At 29.8% G+C, this 27,841-nt stretch overlaps 1 protein-coding gene across 4 annotated transcripts; it reads left to right on the top strand.

The window, feature by feature from the left end:
- Positions 1-139: 139 nt before the first annotated feature.
- Positions 140-23,897, top strand: LOC130895378 (protein suppressor of sable-like). 4 transcript variants are annotated; one of them, XM_057802620.1, is made up of 11 exons: positions 140-370; positions 5,154-5,512; positions 10,513-10,697; positions 10,759-11,076; positions 12,460-12,658; positions 13,830-14,054; positions 16,395-16,524; positions 17,174-17,770; positions 17,834-18,062; positions 18,174-18,351; positions 20,588-23,897. In XM_057802620.1, exons 1-11 carry the CDS (start codon positions 345-347, stop codon positions 21,559-21,561), a joined length of 3,420 nt encoding a protein of 1,139 aa, XP_057658603.1. In that variant the 5' UTR covers positions 140-344; the 3' UTR covers positions 21,562-23,897. The 4 variants fall into 4 exon arrangements, with proteins under 4 accessions (XP_057658603.1, XP_057658605.1, XP_057658602.1 ...); XM_057802619.1 differs by lacking the exon at positions 140-370 and adding an exon at positions 653-687; XM_057802622.1 differs by lacking the exon at positions 13,830-14,054 and having other exon boundaries at positions 12,460-12,511.
- Positions 23,898-27,841: the final 3,944 nt, after the last annotated feature.

The following is a 27,841-nucleotide window of genomic DNA, read 5'->3' as shown; positions in this document are numbered from 1 at the left end:
ATTCTCAATTTCTCTTGCATAGCAAATTAACTAGGTTGTAGAAGGTCATAAACCTCTGGGATGGAACCGGCTAGCCGCACAGTGATTGGTCGATTATGATAAACAAGGACAAAACTATTGGCCGGTTTCTAAGCTACCAGCTCGATATCACATTCTTTGTCATAAAATCATTTGTGGTCTCCTCGCCAAAGAGAATAGTCGGTTAAATTTTACATGAAAATATGCGTAATTACTTAAATATATCTGTCCCCTCAACATCACATCTGGACAGATAAAACAGTGAATGAGTGACTTTCATGCCATTTCAATAATATTCCTAATAGTGAATATTTACTTAGGTCGTAATGGCGCTCGTATGTGAAATTAAAAGGTTTGCATTACTTTTTACGGCAAAATTACACGAAATACTGTTTCCGAGGCCAGAAATATGTTCATATTAACGTTGAGATTGAATAATCACGCGAAAATTTTTTCAGAAATCTAAATCTTACATAGGCGTGGGTACACACTTTGGGTTAAATTGCCCAAATAACTTAATAAAGAAATTGCATGAATACTCTATTATCCAGTCATCAATAACGTGAAAATACAGATATTGACAGTATTTGAGTTTTTACGTAAAATGCTGGATTTTAGATTTTTTATCAGTCACATGCCAAAAATGATTAGTAATCAAAATGGAGGAAGGTAACTAGCTATAGTTCTAATTTTATTTAATCATAAATATAATGAAAAATTTGTATTTCTATCATTTCCAACTTAATATTAGCATATTTCTAAATAGGTACGTAATAGAAACTTTTGTGTATGCTAAATATATAATGGCCTCCATTTTCTATGGCTTTGGCTGTGTGCTAATCTGTCAAAAATTATTCATATCACTTTCATGGTATTTCTTATCAGAGCTGTATCATTCTTATCTCAAAAACAATACTGATATACTCATTTATTAAATATTTAACTTGAAATTAAAAACTAAGTGTGCCCTTGGAAATGACCTCAGGAATTATTTTTTAATAAATTTGCATATTACAGACCTAAGTAGGTATTTTAATTCAAAAATTTCAAAACACATTATCAAACAGAATTGATTAATACTTGTAGGATCAAGATTTTAAAGTCGTAAGTAAAATATTAAAAGCAGTAATTTCAATATAAAATGAACATGGCCTTTCATTAATAGAGGCAATAAGTTGATTTGATGTTTTATTTTTAACTGACTTAATATAACTTCAATAGGTACCTATTGGTGATTTGGTTTCATAGTTTTTAAGGCCTATTATCCTAAACTAGTTAATTTTTACAGAATGTAGCAAGGGTGAGGGTATATCAAATAGAACTTTTGTTTTTATAACATTTACAGGATATTTCGATATTGCAAACCTACATTTTCCTATATTCATTTGTGAAAAATTGCTTTGTGAGATAAATATATGACTAATTAGATTGCAACGATAAGAAATGAAAAACAATGAGAAAAAATTATTACGTTGTTGGCACACAGCCCAAATTATGACGTCACGGGTCGAATTACACATGTGGAATATCTTGTCGACCTTGAAACCTTTGGAAACGGATTGTCTACAACTAGCGCTATCTGTAAGGAAACTTACAATAGTGCGGGAAAATTCAAATATACTCTTGTAAAATAGAAATAGCTTGATATTCAGATAAAAAATAAATAAATTGATAATTATCAAAAAATGTACCTTCCTAACGAAACATATTTTTTTAATAAATAGCTTGAACATACTTGAGTTTCCATAAGTAAATCACTCATAAAAATTGAATGTTTAATCTATTTAAACCAAACTTTATTGAATTTTATCTGTTAGATATTGTGATAATAAACATTCTAATATTTGTTTGCAATTTTATATAAAACTATGCAATAATTTTTTTGTGTATACAAAATTTTAATGAATCCCAACAAATCATTTTACTGTTAGTACTATACCTATATAGATTTTGAAATGTAGTTCTGTAGAGAGCTATATTCGTTTTTTTTTTAAATAGAGGCAGTCCGTTTCAAAATGGTATACATACTCCCAAGCTATCTAGCTTTTATATATACTGTACCTAAACGTTTCTATAGATATATCGATTTAATACCGAAAAGTGTTTTCACGGTAGTAAATTATTTCGAATTACAAACTCATTATTAATATCTACCAGTAAATAATAAGGAGAATCGAAAAATCAGGATAATTTTATTTTTAAGAGGAATTTTTTGACTAAATATTTGTAGCCCTTTTAAATTAATCCGCTAGAAGTGGATGATAGCGTGTGAGAAAGACAGAACTAGCATGTAGTAATATGTATTGTACTGATTTTTCTTTTAATATAAATTGTTAGAAGAGTAGGTGGCACTTTCCCAACCCTTCAATTATATACATGTGATTTTGTATTTGCGAGTTATATTAATTTTTCTCATAAAACTTATTTACAAGCTAGAAATTGTGGAAAATCTTTCTTTTTTTGCTATTTCTTCCCTACAAAGTATTGTTTTTAAGCAAAACATTTTCCTTCCCCTAAAAATAGAGGAAAAATACTTAATTCTATCTTGTAAGCTATACAAAATGTTGCTTCAACTGGTTAATCGCGCTTAACTGCTTCCCTTCTGCTAGTCTATTCGAAAATCTGTTATATAGTATGATAGTCGAAAGTTTGATTAGATATTGTCGGATAAAGCACCATAAAATATATCACAATAATGAATCTTGGATCGAAAAAAGGTTCGATCTTAAATTTGTCGTTTCTATTATTTTATCACGAAAAAAAACATGGATTTGAGTTTGAACTACCTGGAATTTAAAATATTTTAATTGGAATGAGCAAACTTAGCTTAGTCGGTACATTTATTTTGAAGAAAGCTCCAGCAAAACTGATCTTCTAGAGAGATTATCAGTATTTAATATTGAAAAAGAATAGGTTTGAGATATTTTGGTTAAAACTATTGAATATACAGTACAGACTCCATACTTTTGTATAACTAACTCAATTGAACCCATATGACATTGACTAAAATCTAAAATAAGATCTGAAAATGTACTATTTACAGTTTTTAGAAATTATTATCTTTGAACGATCTGTTCATGTTTTTCATAAACGACTGACTCTATGTGTAAAAGACCAATCATCAGTTGCTATATTCCAATTCGAATAACGCTGAGAGTTCACCTGTAATTTCTTTATATTAAATAATTATTTGAATCAAAAAATTTTTCAATCGTGTCTTTTAAGATTTGTATTTCTTTCCGTAATTTCCTCTTCTTTCTTATCTTATGATATCTACTAAAAACTATTCAATCTGTGTAGACGTGAAGTATCAACTGCAATGTAATTTTTAAATAGTTTTACCAACTCACGGTGCAATCTTCAATGTTATTTCCTAGGACATATCTTTATATACACTTTTCATTTTTATATAATATTCCAAAATAAATTCTAAAGTTTTATTGGCATTAGTCCTTCTCAATGGATGTTATGAATATTGATACATTATCAATCTCTATTTCGGGCTTCTTTAAAGTTTTCTGTGATCCCTTTAGGTTTTACGTTATAAATATAGATGCATATATTTTTCTTTTCTCAACAACAACTGATAATTTTTTTATCAGTGGAGCTGTGTACGTATGGAAAGGTACACATTTTTTGACTATCGCCCTCTGATTTTTTTAAATTTACATTATCGTTCATGCAGGTTCGTTCCTAGCTTCTTGGCCGCCTGCGTGAAAAATAAAATAGGACGCCCCCCAAGCAATTAAAAAATATATTTACGTTAAAAAAACAATTTTATACAATAAATAAAGTACTCCTATAAAATAAAATTGTACAAATCATAAAAAACAAAAATTGGGATTTCGACTAAAAATAAAATGGTGTTTTTTTGTTCGTGGTTTGCATTTTTCAAAGATATTTTTTGCTCAAATTACTTATTTTTTTAAATTTAAATTTGTATAAAATCGGTTTCGAGCAGCTGCCCTTTGCTATGGGCCGCCTGCGTGATGAACACGCAACTCCCCACTGGTAGGAACGGCCCTGCGTCTATGACGTAAATAGATGTTTCTAGACTTTCATTAATACGCTAGTCCACTGTCATAAAAGTATATTTTAAACTAATAGATTTTTAAGTACAGTCAATTGATTTAGTTCACTTAAGTTTTCCACAATTAACATTGGTACTAATCCCAAACAAGATTTGATTTATTGTAATAGTTTTACACGATATTCTCATAGATAAGAGCAATTTTATCTATCTACTACACGTTTTTGTAATTTGATTTTTATTTTTAATACTTTCATCCATTATCATAATTATATTTTTGTCAAAGTCGTCTGACAGTGAAAGAACTAGAAACCCAACGACCTATACGTTATAACTATATCTATCAACTTTCTTATCCTTTTAAAATTTTTCATAAATTTTTTAATCGAGTAAACGCGCTTATAAACTGAATTTGATATTTTTGTTGATTTTTTGACAACTTATTTGAAAGCTAGATGTTTTTCAGAAACATTGGACTCGCAGCTGGCCGATAATTTCCGCCCGTGGCTGAATTGACTTATTACCATATATAATAATATGTGATGCATAGAGCTGTTGAAAAATAAAAATTATTCCTTCCACTTAAACTAACAGCTTTTAAATTCCTTTAAGCATCTGATGCATGCCGCCTCAAAGTACGCTCTCGATGCGTTTGAACTTTTTTATGAGCCTCTATGGAGTTGAGATTAGTATAGTTTTTTGTAATGACAGGGACAATATTGAATCCTTTTTAAATTGTTCTATAGCAATGGGTATAACGAAATAATATTTAACTTTATATTTAATTTTAGTCCATATTTTATATAAATACCAATCAATACGTTAATACAACCTATAAGTATATTCATGCTCCACCCATTTTTTTAACAAGATAGTTGTGATACTTCAGCTAATATTTTATCACAAATGCGCTTATTTTAACATATATGATAAAATAGCACACAGCTCAAGATTAATAACTAATCTTATACCTTTTGTTAGGAATATGAACTAGCTACTGTCTGATTAGTATTGAAAGACATGGTAAAACGCATCATTTTTTACTAAAATTGCTTTCTTCTTCCTTCTTATATAAATATATTTATATGCCTAATTTTCTTCATAGCAATACTTCCCAAGAAGATCTGCCCGAAAAAATTGATCCTCTTGATTTAGAAGATGGAGAAATTGAGGACGATGAAGAATCTTCTGCAGTTCCCCAAGAAATACCTCAATTGGTTGATGCTCAAAATACAAGTTCAAACAAACTTCCTGAAATAGGCCCTCCAGAAATTGTTAACAATGAAAAAGATAAGAAGAAAAGAGATAGAGCTGATCGGTCAGAAAAAAGAAGACAAAAAGATGAGAAGGGCAAAAAACATATGACCGAGGCAGAAAAAAGTATATTACATTTAAGGAAAAGAGAAGAAATGCAGAGAAAGAAATGGGAAAAACTGAGAAATAAAGACCCGATCGATACACTTGGTAATAAACTTTATACTAAATTTACATATTTGCGTAATGTATTCTTACACTCATTTTGAAGAAGTTTGAATTAATTTAAATTTATTCCTTAAATTTTTAGTTGGTACCCTACATATTTTACTCCTACCACTTCCCTGTTTTGTTAGTTTTAAATTTTTTCTATTTAATCCAAGAGGTCACAATACTATGGTAAACCTTAAGTATTCCTATATTTTGTTTTTATAACCCTTTTCTGCATGAGATGTAGTAACTGTTTCTTTACAAATTTAATATCTCATAATCCAACTACATTTTTTGGTGATTCCAGATTGAATATTGACAAATTTGTCGTGAATTCATTGATGTTTTCTATATCTTTGAAATATATCTTTCTATTATTTGAAATATGTTTTCAGTTGGACTCGGATTCCTTTTTTTTACTTTTAGTATCAGAGTTAAAATCTCCAAGCCTAAGTAACCTATCCATTATGATGCTGAAAACAAATCATAGACAATCATGTGAGGGGAAGCAATAATTTCTAAAGTTCAAAAAGAACATAAACAAACGAAGCAATCCATCAGCTGATCGTATTTACCAAATGGTTTAGCATTCGGAAAGACTTTGGTAGAATAATTATTGATTTTATAGAAAACTTACATGGTTAGCTTCGTTTTCATTTTCACTACCAGAAACATACTATTAATTTGCTCTTAGATTTGGTCTTATAATTTTATTAATTAAATTAATCTCTTTAATTTATTGTATGTTGTGTGTTGATTTTTAGGTTATTTATACAGAATCTGCCAAAAGTGAATAACGTTTATTGATTATTTTACAAAAATATACAAAATAAAGAAAAAATGATAAATTAACACATTTTTTAAAAAATGTTTTCTAACAATTGATGTAATTCTAATAGCGGGTCAGGCATAAAATCCCATTCTTCTCGAAGAGCAATTTGGAGCTAATTTAAATCACTAGGAGGAGGATGACGATGAGCTGTTTGAGGAAGACCAATTGCAAATACTGGAAAATCTTTTCATAACAATTCCCAAGAAAAGAAATGACCGTAAATGCAAAGAATATCGGACTATCACTAATGAGTTACACGCACAAGACATTCGTGAAAGTTATACACAAGAATTTATCGAAAACTGGAGGAAGGTATGAGTGACACTCAATTTGGTTTTAGAAATGGACTTGGTACTCAGGATGCCCTTTTCATTTTTAATGTATTCATCCAACGCTGCCTTCATGTTAACAGAAAAGTTCATTCGAGATATTGATTACGAAAAGGCTTATTTTAAAGTCTGACGTGAAAAATTAATACAGATACAAAATAATGACAACACTTTATTATAACCGGACTGCCAAGATGAATATAGAGCGAGAACTAACAAAAGAAATACATATAAAACGTGGAGTAAGACAGGGATGCATATAATCACCAATACTTTCTAGTATATATTCGGAAGTAATTATCCAGGGAGAAGACCTTCAAAGAATTACAGAAAAGGTAAGAAGAGTCAGCGAGCGGTATATGCTACACATGAATTTAAATAAAACTAAATACATGCACTTCTCGAAAATGCAAAATCAGAATGCACAGTTACAAATTGGAAATAACCACATTAAAAAAGTACAGAAATACAAATATCTAGGGGCTTGGATTAATTCGAGAAATAACAGCACTGAAGAGATAAAAGTAAGAATTGAAATTGCTCACAGTTCATTTTATAAACATTTCTTTCGATGTAAAAACTTGAATAACTAATTAAAAAAGAGAATTATAAAATGTTACATACACTCGATCCTTCTGTACGAATGGAGGCAGCTACTTTAAACAAAGCAATAATGAAAAATTGTAAGCCTTTGAAATGTGGATATTGAAAAGAATACTACGAATATCAATGACAGATAGAATCGCAAATGAAGAAGTTTTACGCAAAATGGCAATACAAAGAGAATTATTGACTACCATAAAAGCTTGCAATTTAAGATACTTCGTTCATGTAATGAGGGGACAACGATACCAATTCCTGAGATTGATTATGCAAGAAAATGAAAGTATTGTTTTTTCTGTAAGGATTATATTTGAAAGAACGCTAGTAATACTTTCATGTTTTCTCCACTTTACCCGATGGTGTAAATTAATACAATACAAATTAAAATAAAGCGAATTATGGTTGATTGGATCAATTTTGTACTAGAATCATGGAGCAGTCGATATGCCCTCAAAAAATATTTTTCTTGATTTTTAGAGCAAATAAGAAATTTGACATTATTAGATGGTAAATACTGTTGTTTACTTACTGATTTATTCAGAAGCACTGTATTTTCTCATTCTCTTCGCTCTTTCGGGTGGTGCAAATTACGAGAAAGAAGTTAACAATATGTGATTTTTCAATAAAATTTGCCAGGGTCTTTCCGATGGTCTATCCGAGTAGAAAGGATCCTATCATCTGACTACAACGCGATTAACTCGATCAGTTTATTATTACATAATATGTATTATACAAAACTCTGAAATTCATTAGATATGTTTTGAGGGTTGACTGAGAATCAACAGAATTATTATTATTAACTTTTTGTACCTCAACTATTTGGAATTAACCTTGCTAGCATGGTTCCCCAATAGAATGGAACCACAAGCCACACAACTCGAGATACAATTAATTTACTTTGAAATATCTGATGTATATTCTCTTGATTGGGATACCAACCACTTATGTTCTTTGAAAATAATTTTGGGTAGTCCAAGTTATCAACCGTTGGTGGTTATGCTATATATACTCGTATATCTTGCCAGATATCTTAAATGTTCAAACAGAACCCTCTCCCCTCTTGTAGGTTATTTAAGTATACACACCCTTGGTTGGTTTTTAGAGTTTTAGAGGGTAGTATATTCCTAATGCCATGGGTATGGGTAATAAATGACAATTATAAATTGAAACATGTTAATATTCATTCAAGTTACAAGTAAGAACACTTTGTATAATGAATAAAACTTGGTTACGACTTTTTTTAGAAAGTGTTTTTTAGTTTTAATCTTATTATAAAAATCATCACAAGCTAACCCAATGTTAATTTAACAAATCATTAAGTCTTTAACTTTATCAAACCTCTATTATCAGTCTATGCGTTTCTGTCAAAGAAAATACTCTCTCAACGGGTGCTGATGTCCCAGGTAAGCAGAAGGCATACCCAACAATCTTGATCAGGCTAAGGACTGCTGTGAATCTCGTTGAAGTGACCAAATAGCCTGAGTCATTTTTCAAATTATCATTGTTTATTTTATATTTTCATCAAGAAGACTGCTATTGGTAATTTCAAAAGAGTATCGACTTTTCCGTCAGACTGTTCAGCGTTTCCAAATATGTTCTCTCGGAGGTCTAAGCATGTGTCTGTCATAAAAGCCATCAAATTTTTCTTTCATACTATTACGTATTATCTAGACTTCTGTATATGTTCTTTGCACCCCAGGAATAAAGTTTGAGGCCTTTCTTTCTGTCAGGTTTCCTTTGAGCTCCAGCAACCTCAAAAGCTGTAGTACTTTTATTTGAATTAGTAAATATGTTTTTTATTGTTTTGGAGCATATTTTTTACCAAAAAAAGCATTCAGACCCTCAAACTTCTGTAAAATTCTTTCCAGAGCAGACATCGTTAATAGAAATCGAATGTTTCCGTGTTGAAGTATTTATAAATCTTCACCACTGAGAACTCAATGTCGATTGGGTGACTTACTATTGCAGTTGGCATCCTACACAGTGGTACACTTCCGATTCCATTGATTTCCCGTACTAAGCTATTCATGTGTCGTTGGAAAACATTGTTTTCTCTTGCTCTTTTCACACCACCAAAGTTAGTGTTGCAGTTATCGTCACAAAAGCCAATTACTCTCTTCTTCAAATCGTTTTGTACACAACAATTGGCACAAGTTTCATATCATTTCAGTTTGAAGCATCCATACATACATATTCGTAGTTTGACTTGGACAAGTCTTCTTTAAACTCTTCCTAAGTTAAAGGAGCTACGTCATTTAAAACTATTACTTCACACTTAGTTTTTACAAGTGAGAATTTAGTTTAAGAAACTCAGAAATAATTTTTAATCAACAGGAATTAGAATTGAAACTTAGGTTATGATTTGATGTGTGGTAAGCAAAGCTTTTGTCATTAGAACTCGCAGTCTTAACAAAACTGGTCAGATTTGATGAGCTAAAAGCACTTGCTAAACTCTTTTTGTGTTCAATCGATTGCAAATGATCTTTTATATCGGATCGATTACCATGAGCAACCGAAAACTTAGAATTACAATTACATTAACTATATACCTTTTTCAAAAAAGGGAATTCATTAAATCTTTGGTAAATTTACACGACTGTTTTGGTATTTTAAGTATTTTAACAGATAATAAACTTTCAATCCAAGACAAATGAAACAGTGCTAGCTCGCTAACACAACACGCACTGCTGACAACGACTGACAACTAACAGATTTTCATCACTATCGCAAGCAAGCGCCGATGTTGGCGAGCCCAATGTTATTTGCACGAGGGGGTGTACTGTGCAAAGAAATACCTTCTGACGCTGAAGCTACATAACTTAGTTAGTGCCCACTACTAAACTCGCCCAAGACGCATGGTCACAGTTAGCGAAACAAGAAGATACGATGACAAGATTATTTACTAGAAAACCATCACATATATAGTTTTTACTTTTCATACAGTGCAGAATTAAATGACAATATAATTTTCCTCAATAACACTACACAATTAATTACTTTGGACGAGAAGTGACACTGGGACGTTTTCTGAAAACATTTGACAAGCCTAGTTATATACAATAACGGTATAAATTATTTTTTCAGTAAAAAAGTTTAATTGATAGAAACATTTGTGTTTATTTCTATCGATATCTTAAAAAGCACCATCGACAATGATATTTTGGTACCACTCATGGTCAGACTTTGGTTTATAATTCCTAGTAGACTTCATTGACCAAATTCTCTTTTCACTGTAGATGACGATTTTGCCAAAAATATTGAAAAAACATTAGCTACAATTCTAAGCAAGAAAGAAAAAGAGGCGGCAGCAGCGTTAGCAGCGGCTACCAGCGGAGATGACACGGAAAAAGAAAGGGATCGCGATAAAAGTGAAGATAAAAGAGGAAGAAAACGACGAAAAGGTGAAAAAGATAGTAAGAAAGTAAGTTGGAAAATACTTAATATTTATTTAGAAACAAAAGTAAGTTCACTATACTTTTCAGACTAAACAAAGAAAGTTCAATTCACCAAAATCTGAAATAGATGAAAATGAAATGATCAACATGCGAGGAGGAAGTCCTAAAATGGACGTCAGGGTAGAACCTAATTATTCCGGTCATTCTGAAGAGAGTTACGAATCCGAGCATTCCGATGATATGAATAGATTGGAAGATAAAGATAGAGAAGTTAAAAGAAAGCGAAGAAAAGGAAATAAGGATCGTAGTAGAATTAAAAGGGATAAGGATTGGAAGAATGACCAACAACCTCTTAAAGATTCACAAGGCGTTTGCGTTTTCTACTTACAAGGAAAATGTCAAAAAGTAAGATTTTCATCAGTCATTTTAACTTTTCGAAAAAATTATGAAAATGTCATTGTCATTTTGAATAAGGGGTGATCTATTAGAGCTAAAAGACGATATGTCAGTTTTTACTTGAAAATAAATCATAATTGGCCAATTTTTAAATCAAAATCTTCAAATTAATAATTTTATGAATGGAAATATTCAACATAAATGAGGATATAGAAACAACACATTTTAACAGTGACGAAATATAAAAAACTGAAAATACCAATTTGGATATTTAATCAGCTTGTAATTGATTGAATGGATATTGATCAAACTATTTATTTTTTGTAAAAATTTTAAATTCCTTAATTATTCTATGCCACTAGCTTTATTTTATATTAACCTTCCGTCGGTCGCATTCAATAAGCGAAATGAGTATAATATATTTTGGCCTGTCAAGATTCCGTAATTCATAACAGAGAGTAGAGCCGCTTTCTAAGAGTTAAAGAAGCAAAGCCTACAAAGGTAGCTGAATTCAAGGAATTTATCGGATTACTTTACCTGGCTGAGATACTAAGGAGTAATCGGCAATTCTTGGAAAAATTGAGAGGTTAGGACGGTTATGGGGTGAAATGGTTTCATCTCGTTATTAATTATTAGAGAATTAAATTTTTTGTGGTATGTTCTTGATTTGATCATATTAACACATAAAAGCTCAAGAAAAATTAGTAGCTGTCCACGATGTGGTAAAATCATTTATATATAACTAGATAAAATTTTTCCCATTATGTGGATCTGGCAATGCCGCAAATAGAAACATGTATGTATGTATTTTTCGATTGAATCCAGTAGCGAGAATTTAGTCGATTTACTGTACCACTTAAATAAAACGTTGATTCTATTATTTCTACTACTACTATTTATTTTCTAAAATTTCGTGAACAAGTTGAACTTTGTGTGGATGTAGTTTTTCTTTCTTTAAAAACTACTACAAACGACTGACTAACAATTTGTTTTTAGCCAATTTCTGTTGTAGTTGCGTGAGGGTCGTCTTATAATGATAAAATATCTAACTTTGCAACATCGCATAGTCCTGTTCTTCCAGATTTTGGAACATCCCTCACCCACAATAAATCTGCTTACTGAGCGGTCTTTCAATGTGAATTTCGTTAAATTGATCATATACTTCTTTACGACTAATTAGCCTAATTTATACCTTTTCTCTACCATAACATAATAATAAATGTACTTCATCTACCAAATGAATTGTGTCCGACCAGATACTCTTATCATATCATAATGCGCCTGTCAGAGGGTTAAAATAAAACAAATATAATTTTCATATTTACTACATACTCTGAGCAGTAACCGATGTGCTTTCCATTAAAATATTAATGTATAATACTTTTCTTCCAGAATGATTGTCCTTACTCCCACGAAGCTGTACCACCTATGAAGCTTGAACTGTGTAAGTTTTATCTGATGGACTGTTGCGCTAAGGGTGACAAATGTTCATATATGCATTCTGAATTTCCTTGTAAATTTTACCATACAGGTTTACACTGTACCCAAGGAGACGATTGCAAATTCGCCCATGGCAAGGCATTGTCTGAAAGTAAGATATAAACTAATTTCAAACATTCAATTAACCTCTAATCCAAAAAAAAACAAGAAGATTTTTCAATTGAAGAGTGCAATTTCGTTTTCGTAAATTTTGTTTCAATAATTCAACAATTAATACTTAAGGAAGTTTATAACTTTATATTGCGGATGAAGTAGTAGTGAGCTGTTGATAAACCATATGAATATTTCAGCAACTACATAATGCCTAATGCAGATGAATAGTGTTTGTATTGGCATTCTTGTCAGGACTTTTTACTCCTCTTTAGGACATAGATAGACATAGATATAGAAAAAAAGTCAAAACATTCTGTTTGGTGGATTATTTTCAATTGTGTTCCTCTTTTTCATTTGTACTGATTTGACTAAAAACAAATATTAATATTAGCAATCAAAAGAGGATCATTACTTTTACTTACTTTGGCTCTCTCAAAAATTAATTTGAGATTTTGGAAAGTGCTTAGTGCTTAATAGCACTTTTTGTGGAGATCAACTTGAATTTATGGCTATTTTCTAATAATATAATACCAAAATAATAAGTTGTAATATGTCGGATGCTATCATTCGTAAATCATTTTATCATGTATTTGTCTGTTGAGTAAAGAAATGTTGATGCATAGTAGATGAGTTGCTACTCATTGAAGTAGTTAAGTTAATTGAAATTTTAAACTAATAATTCACTTGAAATCTTTGTTAATGTTTATCTGTTTTGAATGTAGATTGGTACATATGATGATATGAAGAATTGAAAACACACAAAACAACTTAAATTCAAAGGAAGTAAAAAATTCAGACTAATCGATGTTCAAACAATAAAAGAAGTAGAATTTCTTTTGATTCCCTTTTCTCGATATTTCTTTTCTCTCAAATTCAGTCAAATAAATTCCTCTTGATTAAATTTTTGTTTTCCTCTGTCTCATAGGTCAAATTATAATATTTTAATCTTTTAGATAGTCTCAGGAAAAAAACAATCCATTTATATAATAAATTTTAAATGAAAATTGGGAAAGAAATAGGATATCTGCGTGAGGTACTATTTAAAATGAAATTGAATTTACGAAGACTTTTTGTTTTTCTCTTCCTGCATCTAACCAACTAACCAGTACCCTAAACCATCCTACCATCCTACAAAAAAGGTATGCAACACTGACCGAACCAATTTATAGGTCTGAAGCAAATTTTGTTTAAACACATAGAAACAGCTCCACGCGAGATACTGGGTGGATTTCCTAGGATCAGTCGCGATGAGGCATTGAACATGATCAATGAGACTCAAGACAAACTACAAGAACAAAATGGAACTCTCAACAAACCGGTAGTAAAAGGTGGGATACCATCATTGTTTGATATTAACGTACCCGTGCCCCCTGAATTGTTGCAAGGATGTGATGGTTAGTTTTTTTTTATTTTTTTTTTATTTCGGATGATTTTTTATGTTGATTATTAATTTTATTGTTTTAAATTTTTTTATATTGACTTGGCAAATTCGGTTTTACATGCGGAAGAGAAAAACCAAATTATTAAAAATATAACAATTGACACTTCATTTGATATCTAGTCCTAGTATTGGATGTATATTACTAATACTCAAGAATTGAAAACTAATGTTCAAATTGAACTCTTTAATCGGTTTGGACTGATCCTAAAATAATTTTTTCTCTCATATTTGTACACTATTTTTTTCTACTTTATTTTCTTGATAGAATCTTTATTTTCTTGTTAAAGATTGAAGTAAATTCAATCTCTAACCCCTTTTGAGTTTTGGTTAAATGCGTTAAGATTTATAAAATTTAAAGGAGGCAACAACAAAATGTCTTCCATTTTTGCTTGTAGATGTTAGTGTAATGTTGCTCATATTTCAATATTTTGCAAATATTAATCAGAAACTCACTGCATATTGAAAACATTCATTTCTATTGAATATTTGCTAGTTTGCAATCGTCTCCTTTTATTTGGTTATTCAGAATAAACGGTAGTAAACCATATTTTTTCAAATCGGTAGTTCATAAGAATGAAAGATGTTACAAAAAGTTTTTATCTTATTGATAGTAGATAATTTTTGATGTTTACAGTAAGTTGTAAATATCATCTTGATCATTATGATCTTGATCATTATGGTGTAACTTAAGAGTAATGCATCAAAACTCCATTCTTCTTTTTGTAGAGAACCATCATTCATAATGGAATATATTAACTGATTTCGAACGATACTTAACAATTTTGATTATGTATGAAAAGAATTGAAAAATATCTTTAAGTAACACATAAAACCAAGATATGTTCAAGAATAAGAGGGGCCATTATGAACATTTGAATGTATTGAAGTTATGCGTTGACTATATTAATTGATTATATAACTTACTGTCCTCAACACAATACGTTCATATCAGTTAGTATAAAGAAATATAACAATACGTTTCCTATAACAACCATAATCAATAATCTTGATGTTTCTATCAATCTATAACCAATTTTAAAAAGCTCCAATTTTTGATTAATTATCGTTAAGTGTTTATATTGTACTTAACCATAATTTCAGTCCAAGACAATAAATACATAAGTATTCGAAAGCTAGGAATATACACTTTGTACAGTTAGTGTAGTAAACACCAAAGTGTACTCTGTTTAAAATATCTTCCGAGCTTTCGAATAATTATGTATTTATCATCGGGTACTGAAATTATAGTCAAAATACAATATAAAAAATGTAAGTAATTTTCAATATTTTTTTAGTTTTTTATGCACTTCCACTAGGAAAACGTTGATAAACTAGTTTTATATCAACATTGGTATATACATATAATGAATGTTCTCGACGTTTCGGCTCCCACTTTTAAGCCATTATCAAAAGAGGGATGGAGATATGAAACGGAATCTAATACACGAAAAAGGGAATTTTTAGAAATGGTTCACAGTCATAAGAACGAAACAGCTATAAATGATAAAAAGGAACTAAAAAATTTAAGTAAAATTTATAGTTCTATTTTGTGAATTCTAATAAAACTACAAATAATTTAATTGATTATTGCTATATATTTGAGATCTAGGGGCCGAAGAAAAATTAATTTTTCTTATTAGAACAAAGTTCTAAGTTAATTTCATACTTATTTTGATATATATGATGTCATGATGAAGGTGATCTATAAATTAATATAAATAAGCAAATTGTCAGTGTCAATATCATATTTTAGTAAAGACTTAAAGAAAAGTCGAAACGTCAAAATTTATGTTTATTTTAAAAATTACCAAATATATATATATATATATATATATATATATATATATATATATATATATATATATAATATATATTTGATATATTGAAAAATAGAAAATTACTCCATATATAATAATAATCACCTTTGAATTTATTTATAAATATCCTTATTTTAAAAATTACCAAAAAAATACTAATTTTAAAACAGAATAAACCTAAAATCAAGAACATTATATATATATATATATATATATATATATATATATATATTAAAATTTATGTTCAATTAAAAGAGACCAAGACGATTCAACAGCAAAGCTCAATATGTTTATTTATTTGAATTATATTAATAATGGAACGTACGATTTATTATTATTTTATATTTATTTATATACTCCATTATTACTGTACATTTTTCGTTTCTCATTTTCTTTTTGGATGAATGCGCTAAATAGACATTGTTGATAAAACATTAAAATGCAAAACTAATTTATTACCTACATTTTTTTTATAGATAAAAACAAGTTAGATAAGAGTAGAAATCGACCTTCAAGGTGGCAGGAACCAGAAGTCCCCTTAATGGCTAAAGATTTCCCTCTGAAACCATTCAATTTTGGTCAAGATCAGGATATGAGGATCAATAGGTAAAATAAAATTGAAATAATTTCAACATATTCTTGTTTCTATTCTAGTTTGCCGGCTTCCAATGTATAAATTGAAAATTGGTAATCGCAAAAAACTTATTTCTTCTCACTTATTCTCACGTATTCTGTCAAAAACCTATTCTTCATTCTAATTAAGTATATGTCTTAAATTTTATTATTTCATATATAGTGCTCTGAAAACGTTACATAATGTTTATAATCAATCAAATATCGAACATTTGTATTCAAAAGTGGTGATGATGTGGTGCAGTAATTGCTCTAATAAATCATATTCATACGATCTCAATATTGTTAAAGTTGAAGAAATAATTAGTAACAATGGTAGTTTAAGTCTTAAGATAGTTAACTACCGAAGTATCTGTATTAGATAACCACATACAATTGAATACAATTAAACTGTTGAAATGACAAATGAATTAACATAAAAATGGTTTTTAATAGAAAGCGACTGGAATTATCGTTTGAAAGAAATAACAACTTTGTTCTTTTCCATAAAAATCAATTAGTACCCTTTTTTTCATCCGTATTTTTCTTGAAGATGATGTTGATTATACACTTGAAATTCCCATTTATCTTGATTCTTGTTTTATCTTCCTGATTTATAGATTATTTATATTGTCATTTTCAGTAATGGTGATATTGATATGCGAACTTTACCTCCCCCGTTATCAAACCTATCAACAACAAAGCCTCCTATATCTAGCAAAGTGCCAGATACTCAAGATTTGGATTTAGAAAGATACAAAAGAGAAGCCGGAATTTTACAAATACCAATAGAAGATGAGGATATTCGTCCAACCAGCATTTTGTCCTTCCCCTTGACAACAAAAGACATCGACATCAGGCAACCCACATTACTCTCAACCAAAGACATAGATATAAGACAAATTCCTCCACTATTCAATACCTCAATGCCTTCCGATAATCTAGATAACGATCTTGAGGATGAACCGATGCTCCATATAGATACTGGTGAGGAAAAAAAAGAAGAGTCCTCCATTCCAGCAGATTTACCAAAAACACAAAGAGATCTGTTTATGAGGATACAAGCTAATCAAAAAGACAATGTTTTACCGTCTGATAGTAAACAAGAATTCAAATTAGATGACAATATTAATTGGTATTCTGATGATGATGATGAAGATGATAACAGACTGACAATTAAAGTTGACAATGAAGACATTAAAGATAACAAAGAAGAGGATTCGGAAACTGTAGAACCAAAGTGAGTGAATATTTTATACTGTATTGAGTTATTTCATTTTAATTATGTGTGATTGATTTTTAGTGATTTTCATATAAGCCCAATTGCAATAAAACCTCAAGATGTTGTGGACAAATTAGGGGATCTCTCAAAAATTGATATTTCTGCAGAAGTAACTAAATTGTTAACATCTATGAGCAAAGGTCGTAATCAGTTCTCATCTACTTCAAAGACACAAATTAGTGAAGAAACTCCTGATACCACACCTCCAAGAACAGTGACAGATCCACGAGATCCTCGAATACCTAGACAGGTAATGTGAAGATTGAATCATTTGAATTAATTTGATTTGAAGTTATTGCTTTCCTAGATACTAGGCAGCACCTCCTTATCAATTTTTTACATTAGATTTATTGGTTTTTAGGATCCCAGATTAGCACTTGATAAAGGCGATTCTCCAAAAGCAGATCGTAGAGTTCCACTTGATCCTAGGCAAAGACAAAGGCAGTGTTCAACAGAATCAAAAGATAAAGTTACTATTTATGAACAAGGCAGTGTCGACATAAATATTTCTCCTTCCGATGAAGATATTGATTTAAGAGGTAATTGTGAAAGTAATATATGTTTAAATAAATATTACCTGAAAAAATTATCAAATGTAAGTTGTAGGACATTCATTAATTTATCAAACCTAAAATGAAAAAAGATTCTGTATGGTTGTTGAAATAGATTTTTATAATAATGTCTGGTGATTCTGCACTTGGCATTTTGCAAATAACTGATATATTTATAAAGTTGTTAATAATTGAAAGTGATTGATTTTTGAATCGCTCTGATTTGCAAAGTGCGAGTGTCACTATTCAGGTATTAAGATTTTTTTGTTTAAGATGAATATTTATAATGTTTACAGATTTCGTCAAATTTTTTCAATCATGAAAAATAACTATAAAATGCCACATATTTTAACTTACTTCTAACTCACTTGTTCAGTTTAGTACAATTAAAAACTAATAAATTCAAGTTTTGTAAATTTTGATACGATTGTCGATTATTAGATAAACGCTGTCAATTTTAAGTTTTCAAATATATAACAGTGTCTATTGATGAATAGAAAACAGAATAATTATCTATGATTCATCGCTATTTACAACATGCCAATATCTACAAAAAAAAAGAAAATCTCTCACAATATCTAAAGAATCGAGAAGATGTAAACTAGCGATCTACGATCAGAGTGTGGAACAAGTGATGTCCTTCAAATATCTAGGGATAAACATAACAAGCGATAGAAATCTAAAGAAAGAAGTAAAACCACAAACAACGAAAGCAGCATTAATATAAGGATACCCTAGAGATTTAATTTGGCGAAATAAATACATGAGCACAAAATGTAAAATTAGAATATATAAAACTTGCGTAAGGCCGGCCATGACATATGGAATAGAAACTAGAGCGGAGAACACAACCACTAAACGGCTCTTAAGAACAACAGAAATGCGAACTCTGAGATCAATAACAGGACATACGTTACTCGATTGGAAGAAAAATGAAGAAATAAGCGACATGTGCGATATTCAGGATGTAGTAAGATGGGCAAGGAGCCGCAGAAGAGAATGGAGAGACCATGTTGACAGAATGCCAAATGAACGGTTAGCAAAAATTACAAAGGAAGAGAGGAAGAGAAACCAGACACAACTCGACCTCCTGGACGACCACCTATAAGGTGGTATGAAAGCTGGTCCTCAGCATCCCAACTACTCCTGGCAAACCCTTGATGAAAATACAGGACCTAGTCCTAATGTAAGAAGAAGAAGAATATGGTCACTTTTAGTTAATAGGGGTAGTCCATAATGCTATATGTGCAGTTATTTACGCGTTGCGGAAACCTATTAGATTTGGTAGATTGTATGATAGGAAAAATAAATGGTCCTATAATATGTCCAATTTCAGGGGAAGCGTCTATAGATTTTTAAAAACGGTGATAAAACAATGATAATAAATAAATATTAATCTTTAGAGGTACGTGACCATGCGAGATAAGTGAAAAATCATTAACTCCAGCGTATCAAAGGGTGTTCAGTGAACCGTAGAGATGCTCTCATTTCTTAGACTAACAATTTGAAAATGATAAAAGTTCACAGCAAATTCTTAACCATTAAAAAAATCACATTCTTGAATATTCCAGCATGTCAAAGTCATAATATCGCATTGAACGATAAATTTGCACCTATTTTTTCAATTTCTTAACAATAAAATATAACCATTACAGTACCAAAAATTATTAAAACGTTTAGAAAAACTATTATAATTTGATTCAATGTTTCAGACATAAATTTTACTATTTAATGAGATAGATCTTCTTCACTTTATACTACTTTTGAATTGCTGATATCTTCAGTTATATTTTTTTGTTAATCATGTGTTATCCCCCTAATTTCTATTTGACGTGCTAAAGTATTCCAGACAATAGATTTTTTCGTAATCTGATGGGTAAAAAGAGCATATACTGGTTGGAGGTCTTATTTATATGTAGAGTATCCTCCCCATTATTAATATGTCACCTTCAAGTAAATCCCGAAAGAGAATTGAGATGAGGGTTGATTCAACATTAGAAATTTCTTATTATATTCCATATAATCTATAAATAATATATAATGAAGATATATGATCCCAACAATAATGACTGTTTCATAAACACATAATCAATAGCATCGCCAATTTTTTCAATTAAAATTTTGAGCTGATATGCAAAAGACTATCATTTAAAAAAACTAAAGTTAATCTATGTATATTTTCTAAAACATTCTGATAAACTGATTTAATTTCTTATTTTTTCAGGTTTGAGATCTGATGTCGACCTCCGTACTCTTCAGTTACCCTTCAAAGGTATGCAAAATTATACCCCTGCCTCAGAAATTGATGCCAGTATAAATTCTCATCCTCCTATAACGTGGAAATTGATTATCGCAGAAATACCTAGACCAGACTATACTGGTTTAAAGCTTAGTGTAAGTGATGCAGAAAAAACTGGAGATCCTAGATTGCGAAAGATTTTCCGTCTTAGTACAGAGGAAAGAGATACGCCAATGAGTCCAAAAGCCAGCCCTAAAGCAAGTTCTACGGTAAGAGTGGATCCTAGATTAAGAAAAACTGAAGAACCAAAATCAGATCAAGCTGCAACAAGTATGAACTATAACCAACAAATAACCATGCTTAGAAGCTCTGCTTTTTATGAAAGTTTAACAAGTCAGCAAAAGCTATTGTTAAACCACGAGTTGAGTCTTCGTAATGATTCTACAAATATGCACGATCCCGTATTGAATAATCTTCTCTCTAACTTAGATATTATCCCGGGTACTAATGTACAAACTAATCCAAGCTTAACTGCGGCATTGTCGATACTCACTAATGCTACTGCTAAAATAAATCCCATGATTGGACACAATCCCCCAATAGTGCCACCAATGGGACCAAATCAACCGGGATTATTAGGAGCTGCTCCTGGTGTTCCAAACCTCCCTCCTGATTTTCCAATTAATTTTGATCCTAGAAACGGAGGATTATTGGGAAATGCACCGTTGCCATTTGGTAGCTTCCCTCCGCCACAAGATAACCAAAACTTCTCTTACAACGATGACTACTATCCTCCTGAAAACCAAGGAAATTACCAAGGAGGAAACAGAGAAATGAGAGGTGGTTTTAACAGAGACAGGCGGCGAGGTAGGAATAACTTTCACAACAGACATAATGGCAACAGAAATTTCAGGAATCATAGAAGTAATAGGTCAAATAGGACACATTCTCCACCTTAATATTGTTTATTTAATTAGATTTTTTATATTAATTAACAACTTATCTGTATATAAACTATTAAGATATCGTTTAATTGGATTTTGTAGGAATAAAATAGTTTCAGAACTGCTTTAAGTTGTCATACATTCTTTATATTTTGTAAAATTTCCACAAAATTATATCATTAGAAAATTCGTTGACCTAACACGGACAATATTCAAAATTTAATAAATAATTACATTACTATTTATTACTTATCATTAATTATAAAGTTCATTTGGTACCTAAACATCCCACATTAATTTCTTCTTTGTTCATTCATACTTTTTAATATCTAACCAAGATGTAGGTTTTTTTTAAATACCTCATACAAGAACACCAGGGATTTTTACAATTATCAATAGCCTATGTTATATATAATTTTTTTAAATTGTGTTTTATATAGGTTGATAAATTATGTTTATCAATTTGAATTTGAATTGAAGATATTTTGATTTTACAAATCTTATTCAGAGTACATTTTTAAAAATTGATCAATTGTAGCAACTATCACTACTTCATATTACTTTGCCATTCAGACATTCAGGATATCAATATGTTTCCAATATCTTCCAAAAAAGTAAATATGTGTAAGTGGGTGACGAATGTTAGAATTCACCTAGCACCAATATTTTCTTGCCGAAACTATTTTATGAGCCCATAAAGAGTGTAAAATTGAGTAGTTCGTTTAAAGTGTCATTTAAATGAAATAATATTCATATATCTTTTGTAGTTTTGATTGATTTTTGATTGGAATGTATTCTTACAAAGTGGTTCAACAGTACGCTTCTGTAAATAGTTTAAATCTGACGTTTTCTTGGTTAAAATTATTACAACTGTTCCAATTTTTTTTTTTATAAAGAATTACTTATATACTCGAATTTCAGACTATTCGGGGCATTTATTCGTGAATCAGATATCCTTGTACTTTCATATCATTTGGTTCAGAGAAAAGTAACTCTAGGTCTTTGGTTTTACTCTTTACTCTTTAAACATCTAGTAACTCTTTCAAAGTGTTGTAATGAAGTTAATGTTGAAATTGTTTTGAATAGCCTCCAAAAAGAGAATGTGCGATTGTAATACTTGATTCAAGTTTTTTATTCATCCAATATGTTTGCTATTTCCTAATTGTATTTTCTCAAAATATTACAGATTATATTTGAAAGAAAGATGCACTATTTTTTCAATGCTCTGCACTGCTTTCCACTTACTATGTACAAAAATAAAGCTTCTTGTGAATTTGGGGTGGTTCACATGAACAACTATATTATCAAAATTTTGGTTGATTTCTAAAAACATATTCAAAGGAGACAAATTCAGCGAGTTGAACTTTTTCTTCATACTATTATCAATTAAAGGCTATCTAAAGTATTTTCTCTTTACATTTGTTATTTCGTGTACATCGGTATTCAATTGATTAGATATTTTATTATTGATCTACTTTTCTTGGAGGTTTAGCAATACTTCTATATTTATTATGCCTCTAATCGCAGTATCCGCTTAAACATTAAAATTCTTTCTTAGTAGCAATATTTTTCCTTTAAAACCTTTTGTTTCGCCTTGTTTCTCCTCCATTTTGTATTGGAATATAACAAGATATTGAGCGCTTTAATTTTTCAGTAACCATTTGAAATATTTCGTTTGTTAAAGAAATAAACAGTTTTTCCCGAAAAAGATGCCCTCTTTAAGTAATTATAGTCAATTTGAGAAGTTGCTTTTTTGAATTATTAGTAAAATAGTTTTACTTATCTGATAAGAAAAGGAAAAAACTATTTGTATATGAATGTAGGAAACATCTGCTTATATTCAAACAAATAGTTTATCAACCTAACAAACCTGCGAAAATGTATCAAAATAAACTGTTTCATTATATCTAACAATCCTAAAATGGTGTGGGGAATTTGAAAACAACAATTGTTGGCCACCAAAACAAATGTTGAAATTATGAATTTGCTCTAAGAAAAAAGATATTTCGAAAAAATTTATTGTAAATAATAGTTACTACAAAACTGACTGATGAATATAATTGTTTAGTTAAATATTTCAAAATTAATTATATTTTATAAAATTATGATTAATTCTTTGTAGCAATTTTAAGTTGAAACTGTTTTTTATTGACTTATGTTTAATAATCTGATTTACAATGTATAAATATTATAGTTTGTAATGTAAATTATGGTTGCTATACTTTTTGTTATCGACAAACTTCATTTATTTTTTTACATTAAAACTGCTGTACCTTATTAAAAACCTATATATTAATTTGCATTGTATATTCTGTATAAATAAATTTTTTCCAATATATTTTTTAATCATATTTTCACAGTTTCTATCAAAAAACAATCTATTTTTACTTTAAAGGTTATCTATCCTCAACTATCAATAATCAAATTTCAATATAATTCAAATTATCAATTTGAATTATTTGGAGTTATCTACATTAAAAATATATAAAATCCTGACAGATGTACTTTGAAATCATAAAAATAGGCTTTTCTTAGAAATGACTCACATATCTCAAGAACAAAATATAGAAAAACTTTTCGTATTTTGATTATTTCAGGAATCAAAATAGAACTTATATGAATCCCACAAACTTCAAGGTAATTATAGTCAAAGAATTCACCTAAACAATGTAATTTTTTTAAAATAAAAGGACATACCATAAAGGAGTGTTGGACACGTCAAAGAAAATTTTAAAATCTCCAGTAAAATAAAAATTGTCTTTCAGCCAACACTATGACTATTAAACAGGAATTATTATGATAATCCAGATCAATACTTTAATAATGCACTTGATTATCAAAAATATTACCTAGAAATTAATGCCAATTTTCATTTGCAATACAAATGAGTATGACACCTTTGATATATCAGATTAAGCAGTTTTAGAACCCATTGAAATCCAAGCCCTCAGAATAAACAACCAAACTCTAAATTTGTCGATCCCAGATCTCACTGCACAGATGCTAACCATGAGTTTGAATCGTCCAAAATAGACTGCTTTGAAGAGATTAAAAAAAATCTAAATAAACGGCTAATCAAACAAACTTAGGCAACTAACACTTTTCAAAGTTTAATTGTTACAGGTCAATGTCATTTTCAAACCTTAAACATTCTAAAGTTATAGAAATCACCTGAAAATGGCATTAATCAAGATACAACAAATCAAACCATGTTAACGAATTAATAATTACTCCATTTAAAGACAATGGTTCATACAGTATTTGTAATTTTGTTTTTGATGGATTATTGGGCTCAGGTTTTATTGAACACTATAATCGCATAATTGATTTAAAAATTAAACAACGAAATTACAAATCTTTCAATTGAAAACAAACTTGAAAATACAATTCCAATGAATATAGAACCGAACAAATATTTAAACTAAAATGCGATTTGGTCAATACTAATGATATACTGATATCTCAGGAAATAGAAAAGTCAAATTACCAAATGCCTAGGTTGACATAAATAATGAAGAATTTCTGTTTCAATATTAAATGCTAACTGTATTTCTAAAACTGTAAACTTTTCAAAACATATACAAATAAATATCGTGAATAATAGTCAATTACCCACACAAGAAATTTGTGCTGATAGAATACATGCATCTAAGGCATTGTGCAAAGCACAAACTAATTACTCTACTAAAATTTAGTCTAGTGATTAATCACCATCTATTATCTCATTTGACCCTGGTAGTAGTCTTACACGCTGGCGGCACAAATTAGAAGTTTTCAAGGGCCTCCAAATTGCACCTAAATTTTGTTCGACAAATTATAGAATAAAACATTTCATTTCATTTAAAAACAATGTGTTCAATCGGATTTCTGTTGAAAATGGGTTGATAAGCAATTTAACATATATTCAAAACTGTCTCTATTTTCTTTTACCTGATGCTGTCGCCTTATGTCTTGCTGTTCCCCTTCACCTTTGGTTCCTGTATTTAGCATAACCATTGTACAAAGAATAGGATAGTAGAACAGTGACAATGTTGAAATCATTTGAGGCAAACTAAATAAAACACTTAAAGTTTTAGTAAATGAATTTATTAGAAAATATCGAACAGAAATATTAAATAAAGTAACAATAATAACTAAACTTTTTATAAAATTATTGATATAAAATTATAATAATTATAGACTGAGCGTTTGAAAAAATTATCAGAAACTACAAATAGTACGGTTCTGTATATATTCCTTGTGTATTTACATCTACAACATTGTTAGTGGGAAATTCGAATGGCCAACAAATTGAGTAAATTTATTGTAATTTTATAACTTTTTCTCAAAATGTTTGTTAAAAAGTATGATAGTGTTGCTTCGGAACATTATTCACATTCTAATATTATTGGTTTCTGGTTTTTGTATAACCAGAACCCGACCCATTTGGACTATGTGTTATCAAAAAAATATATACAAAGTAGCTCTTAATTTTGACCACAGACCACAGTTGACTACCTGCATTAGTACTTCTAGGTGGCCTCATTAAATTGGCGACAATATTTATTTTAAATGCAGTCCGAAATGCTTTCACTGTTGGGTTAGTCTGCCTGTGAATAAATAATTGAAACCTTCATTTTTTTGGTCACTTGCAAATTGTTTAACGGAGTTAATGGTGAGAAGAAAACCATCGAAACTATCAGGTCTGGTCAAATTTCCCTTTTTTCCAACTTTGTATAGATTTTCCAATAAATCATGCTGAGCTTAAAGCTGCTAGCACTTCTGGATTCGTATCGCTCAGAACACGATTACGGGGTTTTGTTGAATGTAAACGTGTACTATTCAGGTCATCAAATAAATTGTTCACGATTAGAACAAAATTAGCCGTGTTTTTAGCTGTTTTTGAAATAAGTTCACCAGTTTCCAAAGATGTCATTATGGCAGAATAAACACTGACTCAACAATTGGGCAGCTAATTTAACCTTTATTTTTTCGAAAGAATTCGGGTTGATGTGCTTATCAGTCAGTTTCAATAAGGCCTTTCCTGTTTTGCTCCTTTTATCAAGATTATAAACTTTTCGAATGTCAGATAAACATATGAACTGCCCATTAAATATGAAACTAATGTCCAAACAATTGTTTCTAACGCATTTCAACATATGGGGAGCATCAAAAAAAGCATAATATTTTTTCTCATTATGAAAAACATAAGGTTGGTTTTTGTTAACCCTCAAATGCTTTATGAGTTTTTAATTGGTAGTTGATAAATCGCATACTATGCCTATAGTGTCTAGTTTTGTCTCACTAAGTTTTTCCAATGCCTTGGTAATTGGGCTTTCTTCCAAACTCGCCCAGATCTTCGAAACCCTCAATGAAATCTCTTTTCATGTTGTACTGAAGATTCCTCTTAATAGACATTTCGTCGAACATCAGGATACATTCTTCTCGTAGTATATTGTAATGGTTATGGTAAAGTATTTTTTATGTTCAAAAACTTGAATTTATTTCTTTTCAATAACGGGCATAAATGGAATAACGACTAGCAGTACCCTTATTTGGAATTTCCCTAATTATATCTTATATCCTCCGGGAATGACAGAATTTTCCCGAATTGTGTTAAGATAATTCCATACCTGTCTATCATTCTCAAAAACAACTAACTACACATCATTGAAATTTCTTGGTATGCTCACAACAACGGTAAAAACACTCTCATATTTATCTTTAATATGGGATTTTAAAATCAAACAAAAAAGACCATTCAAAAGAATTGTAACAAAACCAGAAATAAAAAATATACAAATAGGTATATACGTACTAAAGATAATTAAATAATCTGATTTTAATATAAATATTATAATCATTGGCTTTGTATTGAAAGTAACGAATCAATGCGAAAATTTGGATAAGACCAATAAATAAAAATAATATAGAAATGTTAGAACTGAGCTCATTGTTGACTTAAATATATTTATATTACTACTGGTACTAATTTAACAAAATGATTTTATTCACAAATCTGTTATAGATAAATTAAGCATGAGTCACATATTTTTGAAATCATAACCCATTAAAGTGCAAAATAAAAATATATACCATTAAAAAGTATATTCTCCAAGATTTTTTATACGAAAGATTTTTTAAAAATAATTAATTTGTTCTATAGTTTTAAATAGGCTGTTTCTATTATCACTGTAGGAAGTTATGGATAGGTAAATCGTGAAATAAATAACTAACATCAATATTTGTTGGAATGATAAATTCATTTATAATATGCGACTGGAAAAATGTACTTGAGGAGCTTGTTACTACCTTC

Source organism: Diorhabda carinulata, chromosome 6, assembly GCF_026250575.1.
Source record: "Diorhabda carinulata isolate Delta chromosome 6, icDioCari1.1, whole genome shotgun sequence".
Taxonomy (NCBI): Eukaryota; Metazoa; Arthropoda; class Insecta; order Coleoptera; family Chrysomelidae; genus Diorhabda; species Diorhabda carinulata.
This window is presented reverse-complemented; position numbering and strand designations above follow the sequence as displayed.

Coding starts and splice junctions, on each gene's coding strand:
- LOC130895378 (XM_057802619.1), top strand. CDS start 653: ATGCCAAAAATGATTAGTAATCAAAATGGAGGAAG. Junction 16,525..17,173: donor CAGGATATGAGGATCAATAG/GTAAAATAAAAT, acceptor TGTCATTTTCAG/TAATGGTGATATTGATATGC. Junction 18,352..20,587: donor TGAAGATATTGATTTAAGAG/GTAATTGTGAAA, acceptor TTATTTTTTCAG/GTTTGAGATCTGATGTCGAC.